This window comes from Suricata suricatta, chromosome 17, assembly GCF_006229205.1.
Source record: "Suricata suricatta isolate VVHF042 chromosome 17, meerkat_22Aug2017_6uvM2_HiC, whole genome shotgun sequence".
Lineage (NCBI taxonomy): Eukaryota > Metazoa > Chordata > Mammalia > Carnivora > Herpestidae > Suricata > Suricata suricatta.
Window position 1 is genome coordinate 32,700,363 of NC_043716.1, and position 22,466 is coordinate 32,722,828.

The following is a 22,466-nucleotide window of genomic DNA, read 5'->3' on the forward strand; positions in this document are numbered from 1 at the left end:
AGTGGTTCCGTAGGTAAGATGATTTACAAACACAGGTAAGATGTATCCAATGCCTCCCCCGCTCCCAAGCAGCTTTAGAATCAAGTAGATGAATACAGTCATCTTTTCTCCAGTGTAATAACTATTTTTTTTCCAATTTTTCCCAATTTTCCATTGTTTTCTAAGTAGTATTTTCAAAGTTTCTACAATATTAACAAACAGTATTTCCAAGGAATATATATTTGGTTTATACCACTAGCCAAAGAAATATATGCAAGTATCTTTAACTTAATTCTGTATCCTCGTCAATGGCAAAACACTGAAACAGCAAGAAAAGTTGATGTGACCAAATGACTATTTCAAATTTAAGAAAAACTACAAAGATACAAGGTAGCGCAATATTTCTTCGTTAAAGAGCTGATAAACCACCATTACTAAACACTGCATGAAGATGATAAAATGCGGGGCGCCTGGGTGGCTCAGTCATTTAACTGTCCAGCTAAACTGTTTAGCCAACTGGCTAAAAAAAAAAGATGATAAAATGCAAAAGGACTGGGTTTACTGATTTTCTATTTCTAAACAGTTTATAAACAGAACATAAGCATGCAGTAAATTCAATTATTTAATATTTTCTCATTAGCACACTGTGATTAATGTTACAAGAACCTCTCTTTACTTACCCACAAGCCACATACTGTCCATTCCTAGATGTGGCAATGCTTAATCCATATAAACTGCCTTCATCAACGAATCTGTTAAGGCACTTTCTAGAGTTCACATCCCAAACATAAACTTCCCCATCGCCTGGATGAAAGAGCCAAAAAGGATTTGGTTAATTTTGCTTTAAGCCTGAAAGCCAAATGAAGTGGCCATTCATTCTTAGCCCCTCTTTTACAGTACAAGGGACTACAAACAAAAACTCCCCATAAATGTCCTGGGTCTAGAAAACTGGCTAAAAAGACTCCTTATATACATTTCTACATGTAGAAAATCCATCCTCAAACAGGCATTAATAAATAGTATCTTTAAATATAGAGTGAAAACCACAAAGTCTTGGCTTGAGTTGAGCTTTCAGGAAGATCTACATTTCACTCAGATGTGTTACTAGACCAAAAAATCTGAAAAAACCAAAACCAAAATACTCATCACCGTAAGTTCCAACAGCCATCAATAGGCAGAGCACCTATACATGGGGGAGGTGATTAACATACCAACGGAGATGGAGAATGAACCGATCCAGACCACTAGGAATTTATGACTTAAAATACATGCACCTGAGGTATTACGAGTCACTTAAATAATATGAAATGCTAACTATGAGAAGTAAGCACAAATATTTGAAGAAAGAAGAATGTTGAGTAAGATCAGGGAGGATGTTAAACCTGAAGAGAACACAAATATCTTCATGACAGAACTGACCATCGGAGCACCTGGCTGGCTCAGTCACAAGAAGCATGCAACTCCTGATCTCAGGGATCCTGAGTCTGAGCCCCACGTTGAGTAAAGAAATTACTAAAAAATTAAATAAAAAGACCTTAAAAAAAAAGTATTGCCAAAATCAGTCCTAATTCTTCTTTTCTCTCTCCTGTAAGCACTCCATACTGATGATCACCCTCTTCCTCATACCCATTTACAAATTTTTAAAAAATCTTTACTTTTGTGTGTGTGGGGGCGTGACAAAGAGAGAGACAGATGATCCAAAGCTGACTCCACACTGACAGCAGAGAGCCCAATGTGAAGAGTTGAATTCACGAACCACAAGATCATGACCCAACCCAAAGTCAGATGCTCAACCAACTGAGCCACCCAGGTGCCCCATTTACAGATTTTTATAATAATTTCTATAATTTCTGGGGCACCAGGGTGGCTCAGTCGGTTAAGCATCCAACTTTAGCTCAGGCCATGATCTTGCAGTTCCTCGGTTCAAGCCCTGTGTCAGCCTCTGTGCTGACAGCTCAGAGCCTGGAGCCTGCTTCAGATTCTGTGTCTCTCTCTCTGCCCCTCCCCTACTCATGCTCTGTTTCCGTCTCAATAATAAAATAAACATTAAAAAAAATTTTTTTAATTTCTATAATGACCCTACACTCATCTCCAAAGCAGCTCCTCACTCACCTATTTCATCTCTGCCTTTTCTGTGGACAATGCGTTAAAGTTCACTTTTCTATATACTCTTCTCATAATGAGAATTCAATTAATCTCATGGTTTCAACTATTTCCTTAACAAAGACTTCCCAGGCTGGCACAAAGTTTTAGATTAGGCAGTGGTAAAATATATTTGGAAAAACTGAACAGGGTCAAACATGAGATATTTTGGATCCGCCTGTACACTACGTAATGTTACAATAAAGGAGAATGAGTAAGATTAGCCCAGCTAACAACACACAAAAATGGAAAGAAAAGGGATTAATGGCAAGAAGGTCATCTAGATGTTAACAAAGCTGGACTTTTGATTACTCCTCCCCCTGCTTTTACAGGACCTGTGTTATGGAAAATAAGACGTCCCCGGTCATGACCAAACCTGTAAATATTTTACATCTGGAACCAATTCGCATACCAAATTTCGGTATCTCTGACCCTGCACCTCTTCTCCCCCACGCCGGTCCTCCCAGAATCCAAGGGCCATTGCACCATGAATATCACTCTGAACCAGTATTCATTCCTCACCTCTCATGAAACCTATCACTATATTAGTTGATTAAAAAAGTATAAATGTGGGGCGCCTGGGTAGCTCAGCCGGTTAAGCATCTGACTTAAGCTCAGGTCATGATCTCATGGTTTGTGGGTTCGAGCCCCACGTGGAGCCTGCTTCAGATTCTGTGTCTCCCTCTCTCTGCCCCTCCCCTGTTCATGCTCTCTCTCTCGCTCTAAAATAAACATTAAAAAAAATTTCTTTTTAAATAAAAATGTGAGTAACTCAACTCTGTGAAAGTTTGATTCGAGGACAAAAACAGAATATAGCAAAAAACACAAATACACACTTTTCCAAAGAAGACATCCAGATGGCTAACACACATGAAAAGATGCTCAACATCACTCATCATCAGAGAAATACAAATGAAAACCACAATAAAATGTCACCTCACAGCTGTCAGAACGGCTAAAATTATCAACACAGGAAACAACAGATGTTGGCAAGGAAGCAGAGGAAGGGGAACCCTCTTACAATGTCGGCGGGAATACAAACTGGTGCGGCCACTCTGGAAAACAGTGAGGAGGTCCCTCAAGAAACTAAAAATAGGATTACCCTATAATCCAGCAATTGCACTATTAGGTATTTACTCAAAGGATACAAAAACATAGATTCGAAGGAGTGCATGCACCCTAATGTTCATAGCAGCATTATCAACAATAGCCAAACTATGGAGAGAGCCCAAACTGTCCACTGAGTAATGAATAAAGATACAGTGTCTGCACGTGTGTATAAATACATACACACACACACACGGTAATATTACTCAGCCATCAAAAAGAATGAAATCTTGCCATTTGCAATGACGTGGACAGAGCAAAAAAGTATAATGCTAAGTGAAATAGGTCAACTGGAGAAAGACAAATACCATCTGATTTCACTCATATGTGGAAGTTAAGAAACAGATGCACATACGGGAAGGGGGAAGAAGAGAAGAGAGGGAAACAAACCATAAGAGACTCTTAAAGAACTATGGGCTGACAGAGGGAGGTGGCTTGGGGGATGGGTACTAAGAAGAGCACTTGTTATGATGAACACTGGGTGCTGTAAGTGATGAAGCACTGAATTCTACTCCTGAAACCAGTACTACACTGCATGTTAACAGACAATACATTTTTTTTATTTAAAAAAATTTTTTTTAATGTTTTTATTTATTTTTGAGAGCGAGAGAGAGAGAGACAGCGTGAGCAGGGGAGAATCAGAGATAGAAGGAGTCATAGGATCTGAAGACAGGCTCCAGGCTCTGAACTGTCAGCACAGAGCCCGATGCAGGGCTCGAACCCACGAACCGTGAGATCACGACCTGGGCCGAAGTCAGATGCTTAACCGACTGAGCCACCCAGGCACCTCAATAAATTTTTTAAAAAAGGAAAAAAGAAACAGAACGAATATTAGATAAAACCTAATGCCAATGTTAATCCTTTAAAAAATAAAAGCGGGGCGCCTGGGTGGCTCAGTTGGTTAAGCCTCCGACTTCGGCTCAGGTCAGATCTCATGTCCATGGGTTCGAGCCCCGCGTCAGGCTCTGTGCTGACAGCTAGCTCAGAGCCTGGAGCCTGCTTCTGGTTCTGTGTCTCCTTCTCTCTCTGCCCCTCCCCCCTCATGCTCTCTCTCTATATCAAAAAAAATAAAACATTTTAAAAAATTAAATAAATAAATAAAAATAAAAATAAAAATAAAAAAAGCTTTTAAAACTTTTTAATCCAGTTATAAGTCAGATAGATGTACTGTCCAGCATGGTGACTAGAGTTAATAATAAATACAGTACCAGATATTTGAAAGCTGCTAAGAGTAAATCTTAAAAAAGTTTTCTCCACAAGAAGAAAATTGTTAAGTATGTGCAGTGACAGATAACTAGCCTACTGTGGTAATAATACTGCAACACATATCAATGTCAAGTCATTATGCTACACGCCTAACTTAATGTTACATGTCAACCACACCTCAAAAAAAAAAAAAAACTTACAAAAACTAACACTATGTTATCAAGTGCTCCTAGCTCAGGTATAGCAAAAATTCTGCAAAAAAGCCCCACAGAGACTGCAAAAGAAGTAGCGACAGGCCACTCGACACTACCCCCTAGCCAGCAGCATGAGCCACACGGAGCCTAGGATGGCCCCAAGATCCTGTGGGAAAGGGAGTGAGAGCTCGAGAAGAGACAGGACGGTCAGAAAGGCACAAGAGCGGGAAAGTGCAAGATCAGTCCGTCAAGGATGACACTTGGCCAACTGCACCACAGAAATGCCAGAGGGGGAGATCTGAATTGTTTTCAGTCAGTTATGAAGAACACTGAAGACATTATCCAAGTGAAAAGGTATGGCTAAACGAAAAAAGGTGATGCTCTAGCAACTTTGAACAAGAAAGGAAGTCTGAGAATGAATCATCTTTTAAATAAACATTTTCTTCCCATCTTTTCCCCAGACATGTTAACGTGGTTAAATGGTTTTTAAGTTTATTTATTTTGAGAGAGAGAGAGAGAGCGCATGAGCAAGAGCACGCACGCAAGCGGGGAGCAAAGAGAAAGGGGGAGGGAGGGAGGGAGGGAAGGAGGGGGAGAGAGAGAGAGAGAGAGAGAGAGAGAGAGAGAGAGAGAGAGAGAGAGAGAGAGAATCCCAAGCAGGCTCTGCACTGTCAGCATGAATCGTGAAATCACAACCTGAGCCAAAATCAACAGTAAGACGCTTAACTGACTGGGCCACCCAGCACCCCAGGCCCTCACTGTTAAGGTGTTAGCATGTTAAATGTGTGGCCTTCACTATCACTAGTTAGTAAACAGAAGGCAAATGGGGGGCACCTGGGTGGCTCAGTCGGTTAAGTGTCCGCCTTTTGCTCAGGTCATGATTTGTGAGTTTGAGCCCTGTGTTAGGCTCTGTGCTGTGCTGACAGCTCAGAGCCTGGCGCCTGGTTCAGATTCTGGGTCTCCCTCTCTCTCTCCCCCTCCCCTGCTTTTGCGCTCTCTCTCGCTCTCTCTCTCAAAAATAAAAATAAACATTAAAAAAAAAATTTTTTTAAGAAGGCAAATGGTAATGACAAATTCTAAAAACAAAAATTACTTTCTTACCAACATAAAAAAGTCCAAAATCAAGTACTGTTTTTGGTTAAATCTGAAATGTAAACATACCCAAAGCTTCAAAAATGCTTTAAATGATGTCAATTAACCCACCTGAAGAGGCATATATTTTCTTACTGTCTGAAGAGAACGTGGATGCTGCAACCCTTCCATTAATTTTCATGCTACCGATCAGTTCTTTAGTCTGAAAAAACAACAAACGTTACTTATCAAATTGTGAAGAGGTACACAGAAGAATCACAGTGGGAATAAAAATAACCTAGTCTGTTTGTTGTACCTATTTGACTTTGTTTTTCCCTGTAGTCAAAAGCTCTCCCCAAGTCCTACTGTTGGCCTCTGCTTGAGATGATTCAAGACCATCCCTACACTAATGTTTTATCCTAAAAGAATAGGCATCCACCAACAAGCACTCACCTTCACTGACAGCAAATGAATGTATCCAGCGACACCATTTATCAGCAAGAAGGACCCATCTGGAGAGACTTCGAAGCTCCTCACTATCTTCTCTTTCAAACCTAAGAAAGGAGATGAATCAGTGAGGATTAATAGGATTTTCAGTAACACCATCTTTCATTGGCAACTGAGAGTTCCTTACCTTTTAAAATAACAATGTGCCTTAACTAAAAAAAAAGCTAGGCCCAAACTCTGAGGAAGTCTGACCCCATGCATCACTGAGTAAGACCCAAGTATAAGGTCATTACAAAGAGCTTACTTTTCTTCTCTGTCTTGGTTAACATTCACCATTTGAACAACAGCCCAGTAACAGTAAACATACCAAACAGTAAACATACCAACTAATTTTCCAAATGTACATGGTGACATCTGTAATTAACTAAAAGGATAAATTACACTTGTTTGTCACAAAGTTCATTACCAGAAAGAAAATACATGGCCAGAGACTGCTAAAACATAGTAACATAAAAACTTGTTACAGCCCACTTACTAAACATCCCACAATGAAGGAGAGTCTGATCCCTAACTCTATGGATCCAAAAAGGGGGAAAAAAAGAAAAGAAAGAAAAAAGAAAGAAAACCACGAAGTGTCCTTGTATTCAAGAGTTAATCAGCTTCTCAAAATGTGACTCAGGTAACGAACCACATGAGCTAAGTATACAAACCAGAAAGTCAATTTACTTATTTACAAAGGGACACACTATTTTTCCATGCCTGAAAGGCTCAGATTGACCAGGTAAGAGACTCTCCAACAAGACTGCTCAGTGAGCAAACTTATTAAAAAACTGCCTGATAAAAAGCATAAAGAATAGGTACAACTCGGGGAAGGGAAGCAAGTGGCCAGGGGGATGGAGTGGGGTAGACTTTTTACATCCACTCTTTCCTATGTACTGGATTTTTGTACCATTCAAACGTATTGCTTGGTCAAAAAAGGATTATTTTAAAAAATGTTTGGGGTTCCTGGGTGGCTCAGTCGGTTGAGCATCCAACTCGATTTTGGCTCATCCACACTGAGCATGGAGCCTGCTTGATATTCTCCCTCTTTTTCCCTCTTGCCCTCTCCCCAGCTCATGCTTTCTCTCTTTAAAATAAATGAAATTAAAAAAAAAAAAAGAAAAAAGATACTTTAAGTTGCTAAATTAAAACATTTAATCAAATTGGGGCACCTGGGTGGCTCAGTCGCGTAAGTGTCCAACTTCAGCTCAAGTCATGATCTCACAGTTTCTGAGTTCAAGGCCCACATCAGGCTCTGTGCTGACAGCTCAGAGCATGGAGCTGCTTTGGATTCTGTGTGTCTCTCCCTCTCTGCCCTTCCCCTACTTGTGCTCTATCTCTTAAAAATAAATGTAAAAAAAATTTTTTTTAATTTTAAACATTAATCAAAATAAATTAATTTTTTTGATGTTTTTAAATTTTATTTATTTTTGAGAGACAGAAAGAGAGAGAGAGAGAGAGAGAGACAGAGACAGAGCACAAGTCAGAAAGGGGCGAGAGAGAGAGGGAGACACAGAATCCAAAGCAGGATCTAGGCTCTGAGCTGTCAGCACAGAGCCTGATGTGGGGCTCAAACCCGCGAACTGCAAGATCATGACCTGAGCCGAAGTCAGACGTTCAACCAACTGAGCCACCCAGGCGCCCCAAAAATAAATAAATTTAGAGAAACCTAGTGAAGAGCCCTTGTTCCCCTACCAGAAAATGCTGGATAAGGCAGCTCCCCTAGACCACTTCTATCCTTTTAACAGTCTTTGTCCTGAAGGTTTACAATCCTACAAACTAGGCCTCTCACTCTAGTCCTGCCCCCACCGATTATGCCCTATATTCCTTGATGGAAATCAATCCAGACACATAATCCAATTACTGGGGTTACTTCTGCTAGGAATGACCAGTCTCCTTAAGTAAGAACCTATTCTTATCTCGGGTCATTTCATCCCCAATACTGGGCAAACCGTACAGTATACAGAAACAGCTCCGACCCTAAGGAAAACACCATTCCATGATAAAACAGGGAAGGACGCTGGTTCTGGCACAGTGGGCAGCTGCAGCTGGAGCCCCTCCCCCGCCAAACCCGATCCTACAGACACAGAACCGGGCGGAAGAAATGCAAGAGCAAACTACAAAGCCGCCAGCCAGGGAACCACCCGCCACGGAGCGACATGGACTGCACAGGTATCATCATAGCAACAGGGAACAAGGTCCCTCAGACTGCGCAGAGACCGCAGAGACCGGCGTGGCAAAGTGCCAGAGGGCTCATCACATTAGGTGGCTAGAAGTCCTTATGCATTTAGCCTCAGTAAGCTTGCTGTTTGGAGGGAAATCAGGAGAGGGGAGTGTCTTCCAGAAGGAAATACCAGACTTGCAACAAATAAGGACAGATAGTTGCTTTACCAATTAATTGGAAAATAAGATAACTTTATTTTCATCTAAAACTTACAACATACTAGTTATATACATACAGTATTTTAATTTTAACCTCAAAAAAGTTAACAACTGTTTCTTACAAATGGTGAACCTTCCAAAATAGAAACCAGATGAAATTTATAATATGGCCTTGAGAAAGACGATACAATGCCTTAAAGGTGTCAGACGTAAATCTTTTTATAAAAATCTATGCATGAGATTTTTAGGTCAAGTAATAAGCAACTGATAAGAAAAGGAACGGCCAATTTCCACAGGATGGAAAGTGGACTTCACTGTGACCTGTCATCAGATAGATTATACGCTGCTCCTAACAATGGCGGCAGTTCCCGCTGACTGAGCATTTGCCATGTATAGGCGCTAAATTAGGAGCTTATAAAGAAGTATCTCTTTTAAACAAACTGAAGGTTACCAGAGGGGAGGGGGGAAGGGTGAGATGGGTGATGGGGACTGTGTACTTGTGATGAGCACAGGATGATGTATGGAATTGTTTAATCACTGTATTGTACACCTGAAACTCATATAACAGTATGCTAACTGGAATTAAAATAAAAACAAAACAAAAAAAGAAACTAAAATATTTAAAAATTACCTCTTTTAATATCCAGGACCCTTGAGTTCACAGAAAGAGAAAACACTATACGATACTGCCTATAATCAAAGTGGCTGCCTGACGAACTAATTATATTCCCAAATCGTCAAATTCCGTATGTGTTTTCCTGGAGCAAGATCTCTCTCATAACAACTGTCCTTCTAAATGACTCAACAGAACGTGTTTCTGGAATCTGAACTACTAATCTGGGGTTCTCAACATTTTTGTGTGTCAGTCTGGTGAAGCATATGGTCCCCCCCCTCAAAATAATGGTTGTTCAAAACTTTCATAACTGAAGGAAATGCTAAACTTCAGTTATAGATTAATGAAAATAAGCATGTAATGTTTTTCCCATCTGACTTTACACCCCCCTGTATTCTATCAAAGAATTTTGAGAGTCCGTGGACCCCACATTATGAACTCCATCGGGTTATTGGAACAAATTATCAATTCAAAATTCTTCAGAATGCACCAATTCTGTGTTCTTCATTTTTCAAACCTGCATTTAAGACAATGAGTTTGGGACGCCTGGGTGGCTCAGTCAGGTAAGCATCCGACTTCGGCTCAGATCATGATCTCAGTTTGTGAGTTTGAGCCCCATGTCGGGCTCTGTGCTGACAGCTCAGAGACTGGAGCCTGCTTTGGATTCTGTGTCTCCCTCTCTGCCACTCCCCTGCTCCCACACATTCTCTCAAAAATAAACATTAAAAAAATACTAACATAAGACAATGAAAGAGTTCATACATGTATAAGTTTGCATATTCTAACCAGTCAGTGATTTCCTCTCTAATTCTAATGTCCTTAATTTCTTCAGTTATTTACAGTTTTATAGTAAGGGACTGAGAACAGTAGTCAACAACCAACCCCACAGAAAGAAATACGTTTAATTTATCATCATCACCATTACTGGCAAGTTATCCTTACTGAAAGGAGAAGAGAGGGGAAACATTGAGAAGGAAAGATAAACGCCACGGCTCAGAAGAAAGCTGGTGGTCAGACACACGCACCTGCGCACCAGCAGATCCACAGTAAACGTCACTAACGGCATCCGGCAGGGAAGAGGGGTGATCGGCTGCATGTTCGAGAGAAACCTTACCTCTCACTTGATGCACAGGAATTAACTTTCCAGCCAGCATATCGTAGACATAAAGAACCTTGCTGTGGACACTCGTGGCTAAAACCTCTTCTCCGTTAGCACTAAAACAGGCCTTATAGATTGGAAACTTTTCCAAATAGATGCTCTGGATTTTAGGATTTGTCTTTCCATCAACCTATAAGGAAATGCAGAGCGTGCCATTTGGTTACTTCCAGACTCTGTCTGTATACTTCCCACTATGAGTTCTTCCCGGGAGAATGCATACCTGAAACAGCGATATGGCGTTATCCAGAGAAGCAACCATCACAACCTGCGCACGCGGATGGAACTGCACAGACGAGATCCTGGCGGCAGTGGGCCGTTCTGCGTTAGCGTGCTGACAGTTCTTCATCTGTGGAAAAATGAAGCTGGAATTTTATCAGTTCACACGGGGTTAACATTATTTTCTTCAAAGCACGGAGGGAAAACATAACATAGCTTATAAGGTAGAATAACACAACTTATAATGCAGAGGAGAGTGCACTGGAATGGTAGCAAGAAGACCCCAGGTCTACTACTAACGAGCAAGTGATTCTCCCCTACAGTAATCCATTTTTGCCATCTTTCAAACAAGGGATGAAATCGTTCAGGTCTTAGAGCACTGGGATCCGGTCATTTCCTCATGTCACACCCATTTAGGTTAGGAGACTTTGACTTCCAGGGATATTTTACTTAAAACAGTTACTCTAACATCACTGCAATCATGGCACAAAATAAGTGGCACTATGTAATCGTCTCCATGGTTCTAAGGTTGGCATAGATAGCTTATGTTCTCCTCTCAGCAAACTTGGTTCCCAGCATAAAGCAATGATGATCTTGGGGCATCTGGGTGACTCAGTCAGTTAAGTATCTGACCCTTGATTTCAGCTCCGGTCATATTCTCATGGTTCCCGAGTTCAAGCCCTGCATCAAGCTCTGTGCTCTCAGCTTAGGATTCTCTCACACCCCTTCCCCTTCCCTGCTCTCTCTCTCTCAAAATAATTAAACATTTTTTAAAAAACTCAATTATACAAAAAATAAAGTGATTACAATATGGATGTTTTGTTTGTAACAAATGAAAGTAGACTTTTATGGTAACTGCATTTTCAGTGGAGGTGAATTTACCCTATGAAGAGCTGAATGAATTGTCTTCATGCGGTGGGGGGAAACACAATCCCTGTCTCCTAGTGATCTGCCATAATAGGGTTCCCTCCCCCAACTAAAGCATGCCACCATTTTATAATGGGGAAAAATCTATGGCAGAGACAGATCTGGTCATTTAACAGATAATTAACGTAAACACTGTGTTGGGTAGACACTTCCGTTACTGCAAGGAACAAGTTAGATACAGTGATGAGTTAGAAAATAACGAACAATACACCACTTCAGACAAGCTCGCCAGGAAGGATCTAAGTGTCATCTAAGCAGAAAAGTACAAATGGAGTTTAAATAAGAGACATGTGGGAGGAAGAGCAAAAGTTGTGAGGTAAGAAAGCACTCAACACGTTCAAGAAACAGAAAGAAGGTCTAGGGAACTTAGGAAATAAAGGGGAAAACTGAGATGAAGTTTCAGATGTAGGCAGATGCGAGATTATGAAGGGCAGTACAGACTTGTGATAAAGAACTCAGAAGTTCTCAAAAAGCAACAAAAAAATGACAAGACGAAGGTTTTATTTTTAGAAGACCCCCCCCTCCCCCCGCTACCACTAAATACAGAATAGGAAGCAGGAAACCAGGCACGCAGCTACTGCCATACACAGGGTAAGAGATGGCAGCAGCAGGAACCAAGCGAGTGCCCGTGAAAATGAAGAGAAACCCTAAGGGAGAAATCAAATATGACAGCCAAAAGATCCCTGGGGATATAATTTAATCTTCTTGACCATTTCTGCAAAAGAAAAATTAACAACAGCAACAGACTTAATCCCAAAGATAACACAAATCCATACATTTGTAATCGGGAAGCGTACTGGGTTTCAGAGATAATTAGGGGGAGAGGCCCAGCTCCCCTAACTCTCACCTTTAAGATTCCTTTAGGAAGAGAGGTAGATGTAGATATGAAATTCCCAGTCCTTTGCAACAAATCATCTTCATCCTCTTCACTTTCATCTAAGCCAAACAAACCCACAAGGCTGATCTTTAGAATCAATGAGATGGCCAGTACCTTCCACAAACATCTGCGTGTCAAACTTCAGCTCCCCCCAACTTCAGCCCCAACCTCAATCACTTTATTTAAGCTGCAGTTAGTAAAAGTAAAACAGCAAAATAAACTTGAGGGCCAGGGGGAGGACAGAGAGTTCAATATACATGGTTAGAATAAAAGCCTGACTCTGGAATGAAAGATACACATTCACAGACAGGGACTAACACAAGATGGAAAAAAAATAAAAGTTAAAGTCAGTATTTAATTAAAAAAGAACAATTCATAATTACGGCCAAATTGGCAATAAGGTAGACAGCAGATCTAGCTTAACTCACATGAGAAAGGATTAGCATTTTTCCTTATACAAGAGATCAAGGTCAGCAAATTGTGTACCAGAACTTCAAAGGGGGCTAACAGGGCTGCTTTTCTCCTGATGAGTCTGGCAAAGAGAGCCAAGAAACTAAGCAACATTTCCAAAACACTCATGGGGATGAGGGCAAAAAGCAGCACTAAAAGCCCTCTGAGGTTCTGAGGGGAGTCTATCTAGTAAACCACCAGGCTTCAGGTGGGGGCCATAAAAGGCCACATCCACCAAGGATTAAGGGTGAAATTAAAAAATTGTAAGAAAGTCCTCCATAAACTGAAACTCAGCTTTGAATCCTTACAATCTCTCACTTGAGATGCTGTGGGATGGCTAGTGCCCGTCACCCAGCCACTATCCAGACACAAACCTACGAATTCTCTGGAGAAAGAGATCCTTGTCTTCTTATTAAACAGTACTATTTTTTTACACACAATGTCCAACACTCAATGTAATAAAATCTAACAAGGTCAATAATGACAACATAAAGTAATCTGAATGAAAACTAAGGAACAACAATCTCCACCAGAGATCTAGATAACAGTTTTTCAGACATAAACTTTTAAAAGGATATGTTTAGTATGTTCAAGAACAGCGAAAGACAAAATTCAGACTTGAACCAGAGAAATGGACTATTAAAAAAAAACCAAATGCAAACTCTAGAACTGAAACATACAGTAGTTCAAATTAAGATCCTATGGATGTTTTTAACAATTTATAAAAATTAGATGGAGGGATAATCAGTGGTCTGGAAAGTGGATCAGAAAAAAATATCCAGACTAAAGTATGGAAGGCAAAAACGACAGAAAATGCAGAAAAAAAAAACCACAAAATATATTAAAAAAAATAAAAACATTTAACATACATGTAATTGGTATCCCAGAAAAAAACAGAAGACTGGAACAGAAACAATATTTGAAAAGACAGTTGAGAAGAATTTCCAAAACATAAAAAAAAGAAAGACATCAGGTTTTCATCAAAAGCATGGGGAAAACCAAGCAGGATACAAAGTAAGCTAAAATGATCTGGGGGCATGGGGGGTGGAATAAATGAACAAATCGGCAGCAATAAAACAATCCATAGTATTAAAGAATTACTATTGATAAATTTTGAAGGCCTATGATAATAGTACTGTAATTATGTTTAAAGAGAAAAATACTACTCTTTTAAAAATACTCAACAAAGTATTTATCAACATAAACAACATGTTGGGACAAGCATGAAGCTGGAGTCTAGTCACCATTGTGCCAGGAAAAGTCCACCTTGGACAAGTCACCTCACTGCCCTCATCCGTAAAGTGCAGGTATTAGACTGGGACATTAGCACACTGGCTAATTGCTGACCTAACCCACTTTTTTTTAAAGTTTCATGAGCACAAAGACAAATTACATTTCCAGTCAGTACAGCACTGTGACTGAGCTTTGGCCAATAAAATCTAAGTCAAGGCATCACGTACCACTTTCAAGACAGGCCAATAAAAATCTCTTTGGGAGGAGCTGCTTGCCCTTCCCCAGTAAGATGCCTGGATCTCAACCTCTTGGGCAACTTTGAAAAACCCAGCGTGAAGCTGGCAGAACCTCTTAGGTCCCCTAAAAGACACCACCCCCTTCTCACCTCTGCAGTTTTATATGCATGAAAAAAAACCCAACTTCTAATGCATCAATACCCTGGGATCTGGGAGGTTTTATTTCAACAGCTAGCAAAACCGTATCCATAATTACATGGATCTAAAATGTTCTATGAACGCAGCATTCTAAAATGGACAATAAAATTACATTTCATCTAGAAGGGCAACCTACTGACCAAGGGTGTAGAAATCCTATAATGTAAAAAAATGTTAAAGGATAAGTGACATTAAACTTGATAAAAAAACAAACTTGAAAATACATTTCTCCAATGACAACAGTTTTACATTAAACAGAGGCAAAAAAAAAAACCCTGTATATTATTATTTTTGATTTTTTTTACCTGTATACTTTTAAAAAGTAGAACCACAGACTATAAGAAGGTAAATTTCAAAATTAGGAAAAAAGGGGCACCTGAGTGGCTCAGTCAGTTAAGCGTCCGACTTCAGCTCAGGTCATGATGTCACAGTTCATGGGTTCGACCCCCCCCATAGGGCTATGTGCTGACAGTTCAGAGCCTGGAATCTGTTTCAGATTCTGTGTGTGTCTCTCTCTGACCCTCCCCTGCTCATGCTCTGTTTCTCTTGGCCTCTCAAAAAAAAAAGTTTAAAAAAATTCAAAATTATGAAAAAAAATTTTATCTAAAAAGATTTTTTTACTGTTCCAGTTTTGAGAGAAAAAGAGAGGGAGAGTGAGCGAGTTAGAGAGCAAGCGTGAGTGGGGGAGAGGCAGAGAGAGGGAGACACAGAATCTGAAGCAGGCTCCATGCTCTAAGCTGTCAGCACAGAGCTCAATGGGAGGCTCAAACCCATGAATTATGAGACCATGACCTGAGCCGAAGTCAGATTGAGCCACCCAGGCACCAAGGAAAAGGAATTATATAAGTCCTCATCTTAAGAGAGAGCATGTGCCTGAGGGGGACGAAGTAGGAGGAAGGTAGTGCAGCAAGAGAGCGAGAGCGAGAGACAGAGAAAGAGAGAATCTTATGCAGGCTCCGCTGTCAGCACAGAGCCCAACTCAGGGCTTGAACTGACAAAACAGTGAGATCATGACCTGAGGAGCAATCAAGAGTCCTACGCTCAACAGAACGAGCCACCCAGGTGCCCCCAAATTGGAAACAATTTTAACAATTAGTTCTTAAAGAGAACAAAACAGTCCAGTAAAGAGCACAGTATCTGACATGTTTAAGCAGAAACAAAATCGCCAGATGTTGTAGAAAAGATTCCTGGTGTGGATAAAGTCAGGCTGCATCACTAAGATTCCTTCAGCCTCTAAGAGTATCTGGCTGGAAATGAGAAGGTAAATTCTGACTCAATAACAGGTTGAGTTTTCTAACAATTTCAGAAAGCTGCTTCTTTATATGGGCTCTCTGTGCAGGAGTATCATGAGGACCGGACACGGGGTGGGAAGGAGGGAGGGAGAGGAGGTGGTGGTAATCCAATCGAAGCTCATCAGAAATCCAGGATGCTACGGAAAGAGCTCCTATGTGATGTGGGAGGATACACTCTGGACCCCTGAAGGACTTCCTAAGACAATTACAAGTCTAAAACGAATAACTCCAAGCACACAGATCAAATCTTGGTAAGCCACCCCTGTCTATAATATCTAAACTCAAGGGTCTAAAACGGAGAAAGTAGTTATGGTCCAAACCAAACTTAAAACCTGGAGTTGAAAAATAGGTTTTTACAAAGGGACTAATCATCTGGGCCTGACCTGATGTGTGCTCCCCACATACCCCATTTCCGAGCAGACAGCTGGATTAGCTCCCAGGGCCTTCAGAAGGGGCCCTAAGTGAAAAATAACAAACATCTTTCCTTAGTCCCATAATGCAAAACAGTTCTATTGAAAACGAAACATCATAAAGTTCATCCGTTACTGTCCATACTACAGAGAACATGCAATTAAGTCTTACACTACTGTGGAAAGGCTTCCCTCGGAGAAATGGTAGGCTTCAAAACCAGACATTTAAAGGGTAAAAAAGACATATTTGAAATACCAGGTTTTAACGAGCCTCATGAGAAAGCTTAAACAACAGATCAGGAACAGAGACGTATTTACTAACTCAAACAGAAATATCAACACTCACCATCTGAAGATGTTTTCCGCTTATTAGTCTCTGCCCAGGCAGGTATGCCCCCCATGGCATGCTGGAATCTAAGCAAAAATACAAAAATGAAATTTTGTGGTAACTAATAGATGTTCATAGAGTTTGAGAGGTTTAAATGGTATAGATTAGCTCACCTGTGAGAGCACGTATAGAATCTTTGCCAAGGAAATTATGATCTTTAAGAACAGAAGGGCTACTCACACAGAATAGTCCCAACTTGTCCATATGGGAAACTTTCGTGAACCTCTAACCATATAAACTAGTCTTGGATATAGACACCTGGACACGTATTTGTTAATTATTTCTGTCTAGTTAAGGGATTGCTCACTTGCTCATATAAATGCATCTCAGATCGTGGGACTAGGTAAAAACTCTTTGTGGTTATAAACCAATGCTACGGTAATAGAGTACTTGACAAAACACATCTGAAAGAAAACGACCAGGTTGGTAAGGACGTACGAAACACAATCACATATCCTTTGAATAAAACTGGAGCATTTCACTCTGGAAAAGGTAAGCTTGAGGTGAAGCATATTCTGAAGGGCTGGTTTCTGGAAGAATGTAGGGAGTCATTCTAATTGCTTAATGCGGAAATACAGACAAAGCCACCAAACTCAGCCCACTGGCTATAAACTAGAAAACTAGACAAAATATAGGAAACTGTGTTCAGAAACTGGACCATAGGCAACACAGGACTGTGATCCCTGAGAGAAAGGAAATAACAAAGTTGAACCCTGTCATCCCAGGATTTTACCCTGAAGGCAATTTTTTGAGACCCTGGCATAGAACCAATGAGAAAAAGTCAGATTTGAGAGGGGCTCAGACAACCGGAATTTGAGGGGCAGTGGACAACAGGAGAAAAAAGATAAAGAGCTCCAAAAATCCGCACAGGGGTCCACAGACATTTTTGCTGAATACTAAGCTGCACATTCACAGGATGAAACTCCACGAGGTCAGCCAAAGGACCACAGAGCTGTAAGCTGCAGAGCACCAGAGAGGAGACACTTGAGTTCCAACCAGGCAAGGGAAGGTCCTTATTGAAAACCCAGAGTATTCGGTAGAGATGGCAGAGAGATCTTACCTTAAAAACAGGGATAACCCAGCCTAGAATAAATGCTACTCTACAAGAAAACTAAAAACAAACCCTGAAAAGATCAAACTGATCTCCAAGCCAATTAATTGTCCGCCAAGACAAACCCACTGAAAGCACTCTCAGGGACGCCTGGGTGGCTCAGTCAGTTGAGTATCCAACTTCAGCTCAAGTCATGATCTCATGGTTAGTGAATTGGAGCCCACGTCAGGCTGTGTGCCAAGAGCTTGGAGCCTGGAGCCTGCTTCGAATTCTATGTCTCTCTCTCTCTCTCTCTCTCTGCTCCCCCCACCAACTTATTCTCTCTCTCTCTCTCTCAAGAACATTTAAAAAAATATTTTTAAAAAGAAAGCAAGCACTCACGCAGGGCTCACTCAGTAAAGCATGCAACTCTGAACTTGGGGTGGTGAGTTCAAGCCCCACATTAGGTGTAGAGATTACTTAAATAAATACTTTAAACATTAAAAAAATACAGGGCGCTGGTGGCTCAGCTGGTTCAGCATCTGATTCTTGATTTTAGCTCAGCTCATGATCTTACAGTTCATCAAGCTCTGTGCTGACTGCACAGAGTCTGTTTGGGATTCTTTCTCTCTCTCGATCTCTCTCCCTTTCCTGCTTGCTCACACTCTCTCTTTCCTCAAAATAAATACACTCACTCATTCAACAATCGTTAAAAGCAAAAACCAAAATCCAAATAATGATCAACTTAACATTCACACTGCCGAAAATCCAATCAAAATTTCTAAACATGAAGAGAACCACAAAAGCATAAACCATAACCATAGGAAAATCAATCAATAGAAAGATACAGAAATGACAGTAGTGACAGAAGTAACATACAAGAACTCTGAAACAGCCAGTACAAATATGTTTAAGTATTTAAAGGAATTATAAACATCACAAAATGTAAAGTAGGAACAAATCAAAAGGTCTCAAGCTGAAAAGACCTTCTCCAAAGCTGAAAAGTGTAATATTTAAAATAACAGAGTCACTAAATGAATTTAACAGATTCAAAACACTATCTAATGTATGATTTCACTTATGTGACATTTTGGAAAAGGCAAATCTGTAAGAACAGAAAACAGATCAGTGGTTGTCAGGGGCCAGAAAATTCAAAGTTGAGGAGAGGGGCACCTGGGTGGCTTAGGCAGATGAGCGGCTGACTTATTCGGCTCAAGTCATGATCCTAGGGTGGTGGGATCTAGCCCTGCTTCGGGCTACACCCTCAGGTGGAGTGTGTCTACAATTCTCTCTCTCTCTCTCTCCCCTGCTCACACTCTCACTCTCTAAAATAAAAAGTTTTCAAATTAAAAAAAAAAGGTTGAGGAGAGAGGGTTGACTACAGAGAAATAGAACTTTCTAGGGTGATGGCTATGTTCGGTAGCATGCTTCCCTGTCCTAATTGTTATGGCATTTACATGACCATATGTGTTTAACAAAATTCATAAAAAGATACTTTAAAACGGTGAATTTTTGCCTTATGTAAATTATACTTCAATAAACCTACTCTTAAAAAATATCAGTGATACTGCAATGAGCCTGTACTAACATATAAAAAAAGTTGTCAATACAAATAAAAGTTTTCAGTTTTATTTATTTGTTTAAAAGTAAGCTCTAGGGGCACCTGGGTGGCTCAGTCGGTTAGTCCACCGACTTTGGCTCAGGTCAGATCTCACGTTCGTGGGTTCGGGCCCCACATCAGGCTTTGTACTGACAGCTCAGAGCCTGGAGCCTGCTTCCGGTTCTGTGTCTCCTTCTCTCTCTGCCCCTCCCCCTCTCATGCCCTGTCTCTTTCTGTATCAAAAATAAATAAAACATTTAAAAAATTTAAAAAATAATAAATAAATAAAAATAAAAGTAGGCTCTATACACAATCAAAAGTCACATGCTCTACTGACTGAGCCAGCCAGGTGCTCTGAAAATTTTTTAATTTTCAAATATTTCTGAAGATCTGTAAATTGGAATTGAAGAATCAAGATGAAATCGCTATTTTAAAACATATGTTTATTTCCCAGCTCTGATCAACTAAAAGCCTAGAAATTATAGAAAAGAAATAGTTTACCATATAGAAATGAACAAGCAAGTAAACAACATTATCACTGTTGTATGTGGGTAGTGGGATTACAGGTTTTTTCAAAATTTTTCTAACTCGTAATCCTTCTCCCTCCAGAAAACTAAAACTTGGGAGGTGCCTGGTGGCTTAGTCAGTTAAGCATCTGATTCTTGATCTCAACTCAGGTCTTGATCTCAGGGTCATGAGTTCAAGCCCCATGTTGGGCTCCACGCTGGGTGTGGAGCCTACTTAGTAATTTCTTCCAACAGTAATGCTCCTACTATCTTCAAAATAAAAATCTAACAACAAAAAACAAGGAAATCTCACAACCCAAGGAGCTGTGATAGACGAAGACTCAGTGAATTCAAATAAACCACTGATTATAAATCGAGCCTGGTAAATCACATGGAAAAGGACACTTACTCTTCCTTGAGTCTCTTTTGAAGTCTGTCTTTTGAAAGTTTACTTTCACTGGCATTTTTCATCATATCTTTCCGAAACCGATTGTTCTTCATGTCGACCCTATAAAAAAAAAAAAAGTGTCTTTTAAGTGACGTTTTAACTAGCTGTTGCCTTTAATAATTTCAAAACACATTTAACTGAACACAGATAAAGATTTGTAAGGTGTGGAATATCATATACACGTTTATTTTTTTAAAAGATCAACACATGTAATAGAGAATGCTCTGAAAAAATACCAATGATTAACGACATAAATGTTTTCTCAAAACACATTACCTAGACACTTCCCACCCAATTAAACTGACAAAAGATAAGCACTGTTTATAAGAATGGAGTGAAACGGACACCTTTGAGTGGGAAAGACTGGCAATATTGATCAGAACCTAACTCGTGCTTGTGCTCTTTAAGTAATTCTGCCTCAGAAACTTTCTTTGATAACTAGAAAGTGGAAAAAGATTTACGCAGAAAAATATTTGTCTCAATATGAATTTGGGAGAAAAATAAGGAAACCTATCTGTCCAACGATAATACCTTGATAAACTGCAATTAACTCACAAAATAGAGTATATTATATCCACTTTTAAATGTTCACAAAGGTTTTTACTCATAAGTGGGGAGAAATACTTGGAAGAAATGTGTTCTCATTTATTAAAGTACACATTTTGTGGGCTTTTTCCTAGCCGCCTGCTTCAGGCACTGTGCTAAGAGCTTCACACATACTATTTCATTTGTTCTCAAGAGGCTTCTGATATTGTTACTATTATTACCTCCGTTCAAAAGAGAAAAGGCAGGTTCCAAACTTGCCCATGGTCAGTTAGGAACTGGCCAAATAAAAAGGCAAACTCAAACGTGACACCAAACACTGTGCTTCCTTTGCTGTTCCATACGGCACACACGAGAAGAGAGCGGGAGAGAAGAACGCCAGCATGCTAACTGGCTCTCCCTCACTTGTGGGATCATAAAAGACCTTTTCTTTTCTCTGCTTTACAGTATTTTTCAAATCTTCACATAATCACAAACTTGTAAAGAAAACTTTTTTGCAACTTGCAAATTAATTTTTAAAATACAAAGAGGGATATTGGAGGAAAAATTCAGCAACCTACATTTCATCATCTTCATCGTCTTCATCCACCCAAACTGGCTTCTTTTGAAATAGAAAATTATCTTTTGCTCCATCCTCCACTTCTGAGTCACCTGAGTCTTCCTGTACTTGAACCTAGAGAAGACAAAATTGCCCTCAAGCACAGAGTTTTTCAGCAGACACACACATCTTACAGTTAGAGGTCTCATAAGAATGCTTTGGAGGCTCTCTGATGAAATACTGGGACAGAAAGCGCCCACAGCAAAAGCTGGAGACAGAACAGAAAACGCAGAGATTACAGAACAGCACCATAAGCTGGACAGGCAGGTAGGATGAGAGCACCCTGACATGCTGAAAGGAAAAGACCAAGTAAGACGAGAACAAAAGGTAAATGGACAGATAACGAAAGGAGCAGGAAAAATCCAGGAACTACAGAAACAGACTACCATCAAAAATAACACGATTGAGGAGGGGTGCCTGGGTGGCTCAGTTGGTTTAAGGGTCCAACTCTTGATTTCAGTTCAGGTTATGAGTTCACGGTTTGTGGGATGGAGACCAGCGTCTGGTTCCATGCTGACAGCACCGAGCCTGTTTAGGATTCTCCCTCTCCCTCTCTGCTCTGCCCCTGCTCATGCTAGCTCTCTCTCCAAGTAAATAAACAAAGGTGAAAATTAAAAAAAAGAAAGAAAGAAAAAGAAAACTTACATTCGACTATCAAATCTAAATCTAGAACATAAAACACTCCCAGAAGTGAGCTTGAGCTTTCCCAAAGATCATGTTAGACATGTCCACTTGATTTCTCTCTGGTCTATTACCAGCCCATGATCCTTCAAAGCCCAACAAATCCCACCTCATGTACTGTTCCTTTTCTGGACTATACAACTGTCCCACCCACCAGCCTTTGTCCAGTAACAGTCCTCTACCTCCCAACTAGTCCTCTGCAGCTTCTCCCATAAGTACCCAAAGGAGGTTCTGGCAATAAACTGACACCAACCACGCGGCAGTGTCGTTTCCCAAACTTAGTGTTCTCTGTGAGGCTTAGCTTGGCCGTCCTGCCTAAAATTTCACAGGCCTCTCCCCGCACACATCTTCCTTTCCCTAACACTTTCATTTTTTTCTCTCTGGCATATGTCACTGACATTTTTACATTTTATCTTTTTCTGACACTAATACACGTGCCCCAACACAGCAGGGATTTTTGTCGGGCTTTGTCCGTTGTTGAGTCTCCTCCACCG

The 22,466-nt window shown here is 40.4% G+C and overlaps 1 protein-coding gene across 1 annotated transcript in view; it reads right to left on the reverse strand.

Annotated features, from left to right (window-relative positions):
* The window catches only part of UTP18 (UTP18 small subunit processome component), a 39,482-nt gene that overhangs the window by 15,935 nt on the left and 1,081 nt on the right, over nt 1-22,466 (reverse strand). The window contains exons 2-10 of the mRNA XM_029926713.1: nt 21,254-21,366; nt 20,112-20,210; nt 16,525-16,592; nt 12,330-12,418; nt 10,560-10,685; nt 10,295-10,469; nt 6,153-6,253; nt 5,832-5,922; nt 660-783 (exon numbers count right to left, since the gene is read on the reverse strand). Coding sequence (XP_029782573.1) covers nt 660-783; nt 5,832-5,922; nt 6,153-6,253; nt 10,295-10,469; nt 10,560-10,685; nt 12,330-12,418; nt 16,525-16,592; nt 20,112-20,210; nt 21,254-21,366 — 986 coding nt within the window. The remainder of the gene's footprint in view (nt 1-659; nt 784-5,831; nt 5,923-6,152; nt 6,254-10,294; nt 10,470-10,559; nt 10,686-12,329; nt 12,419-16,524; nt 16,593-20,111; nt 20,211-21,253; nt 21,367-22,466) is intronic.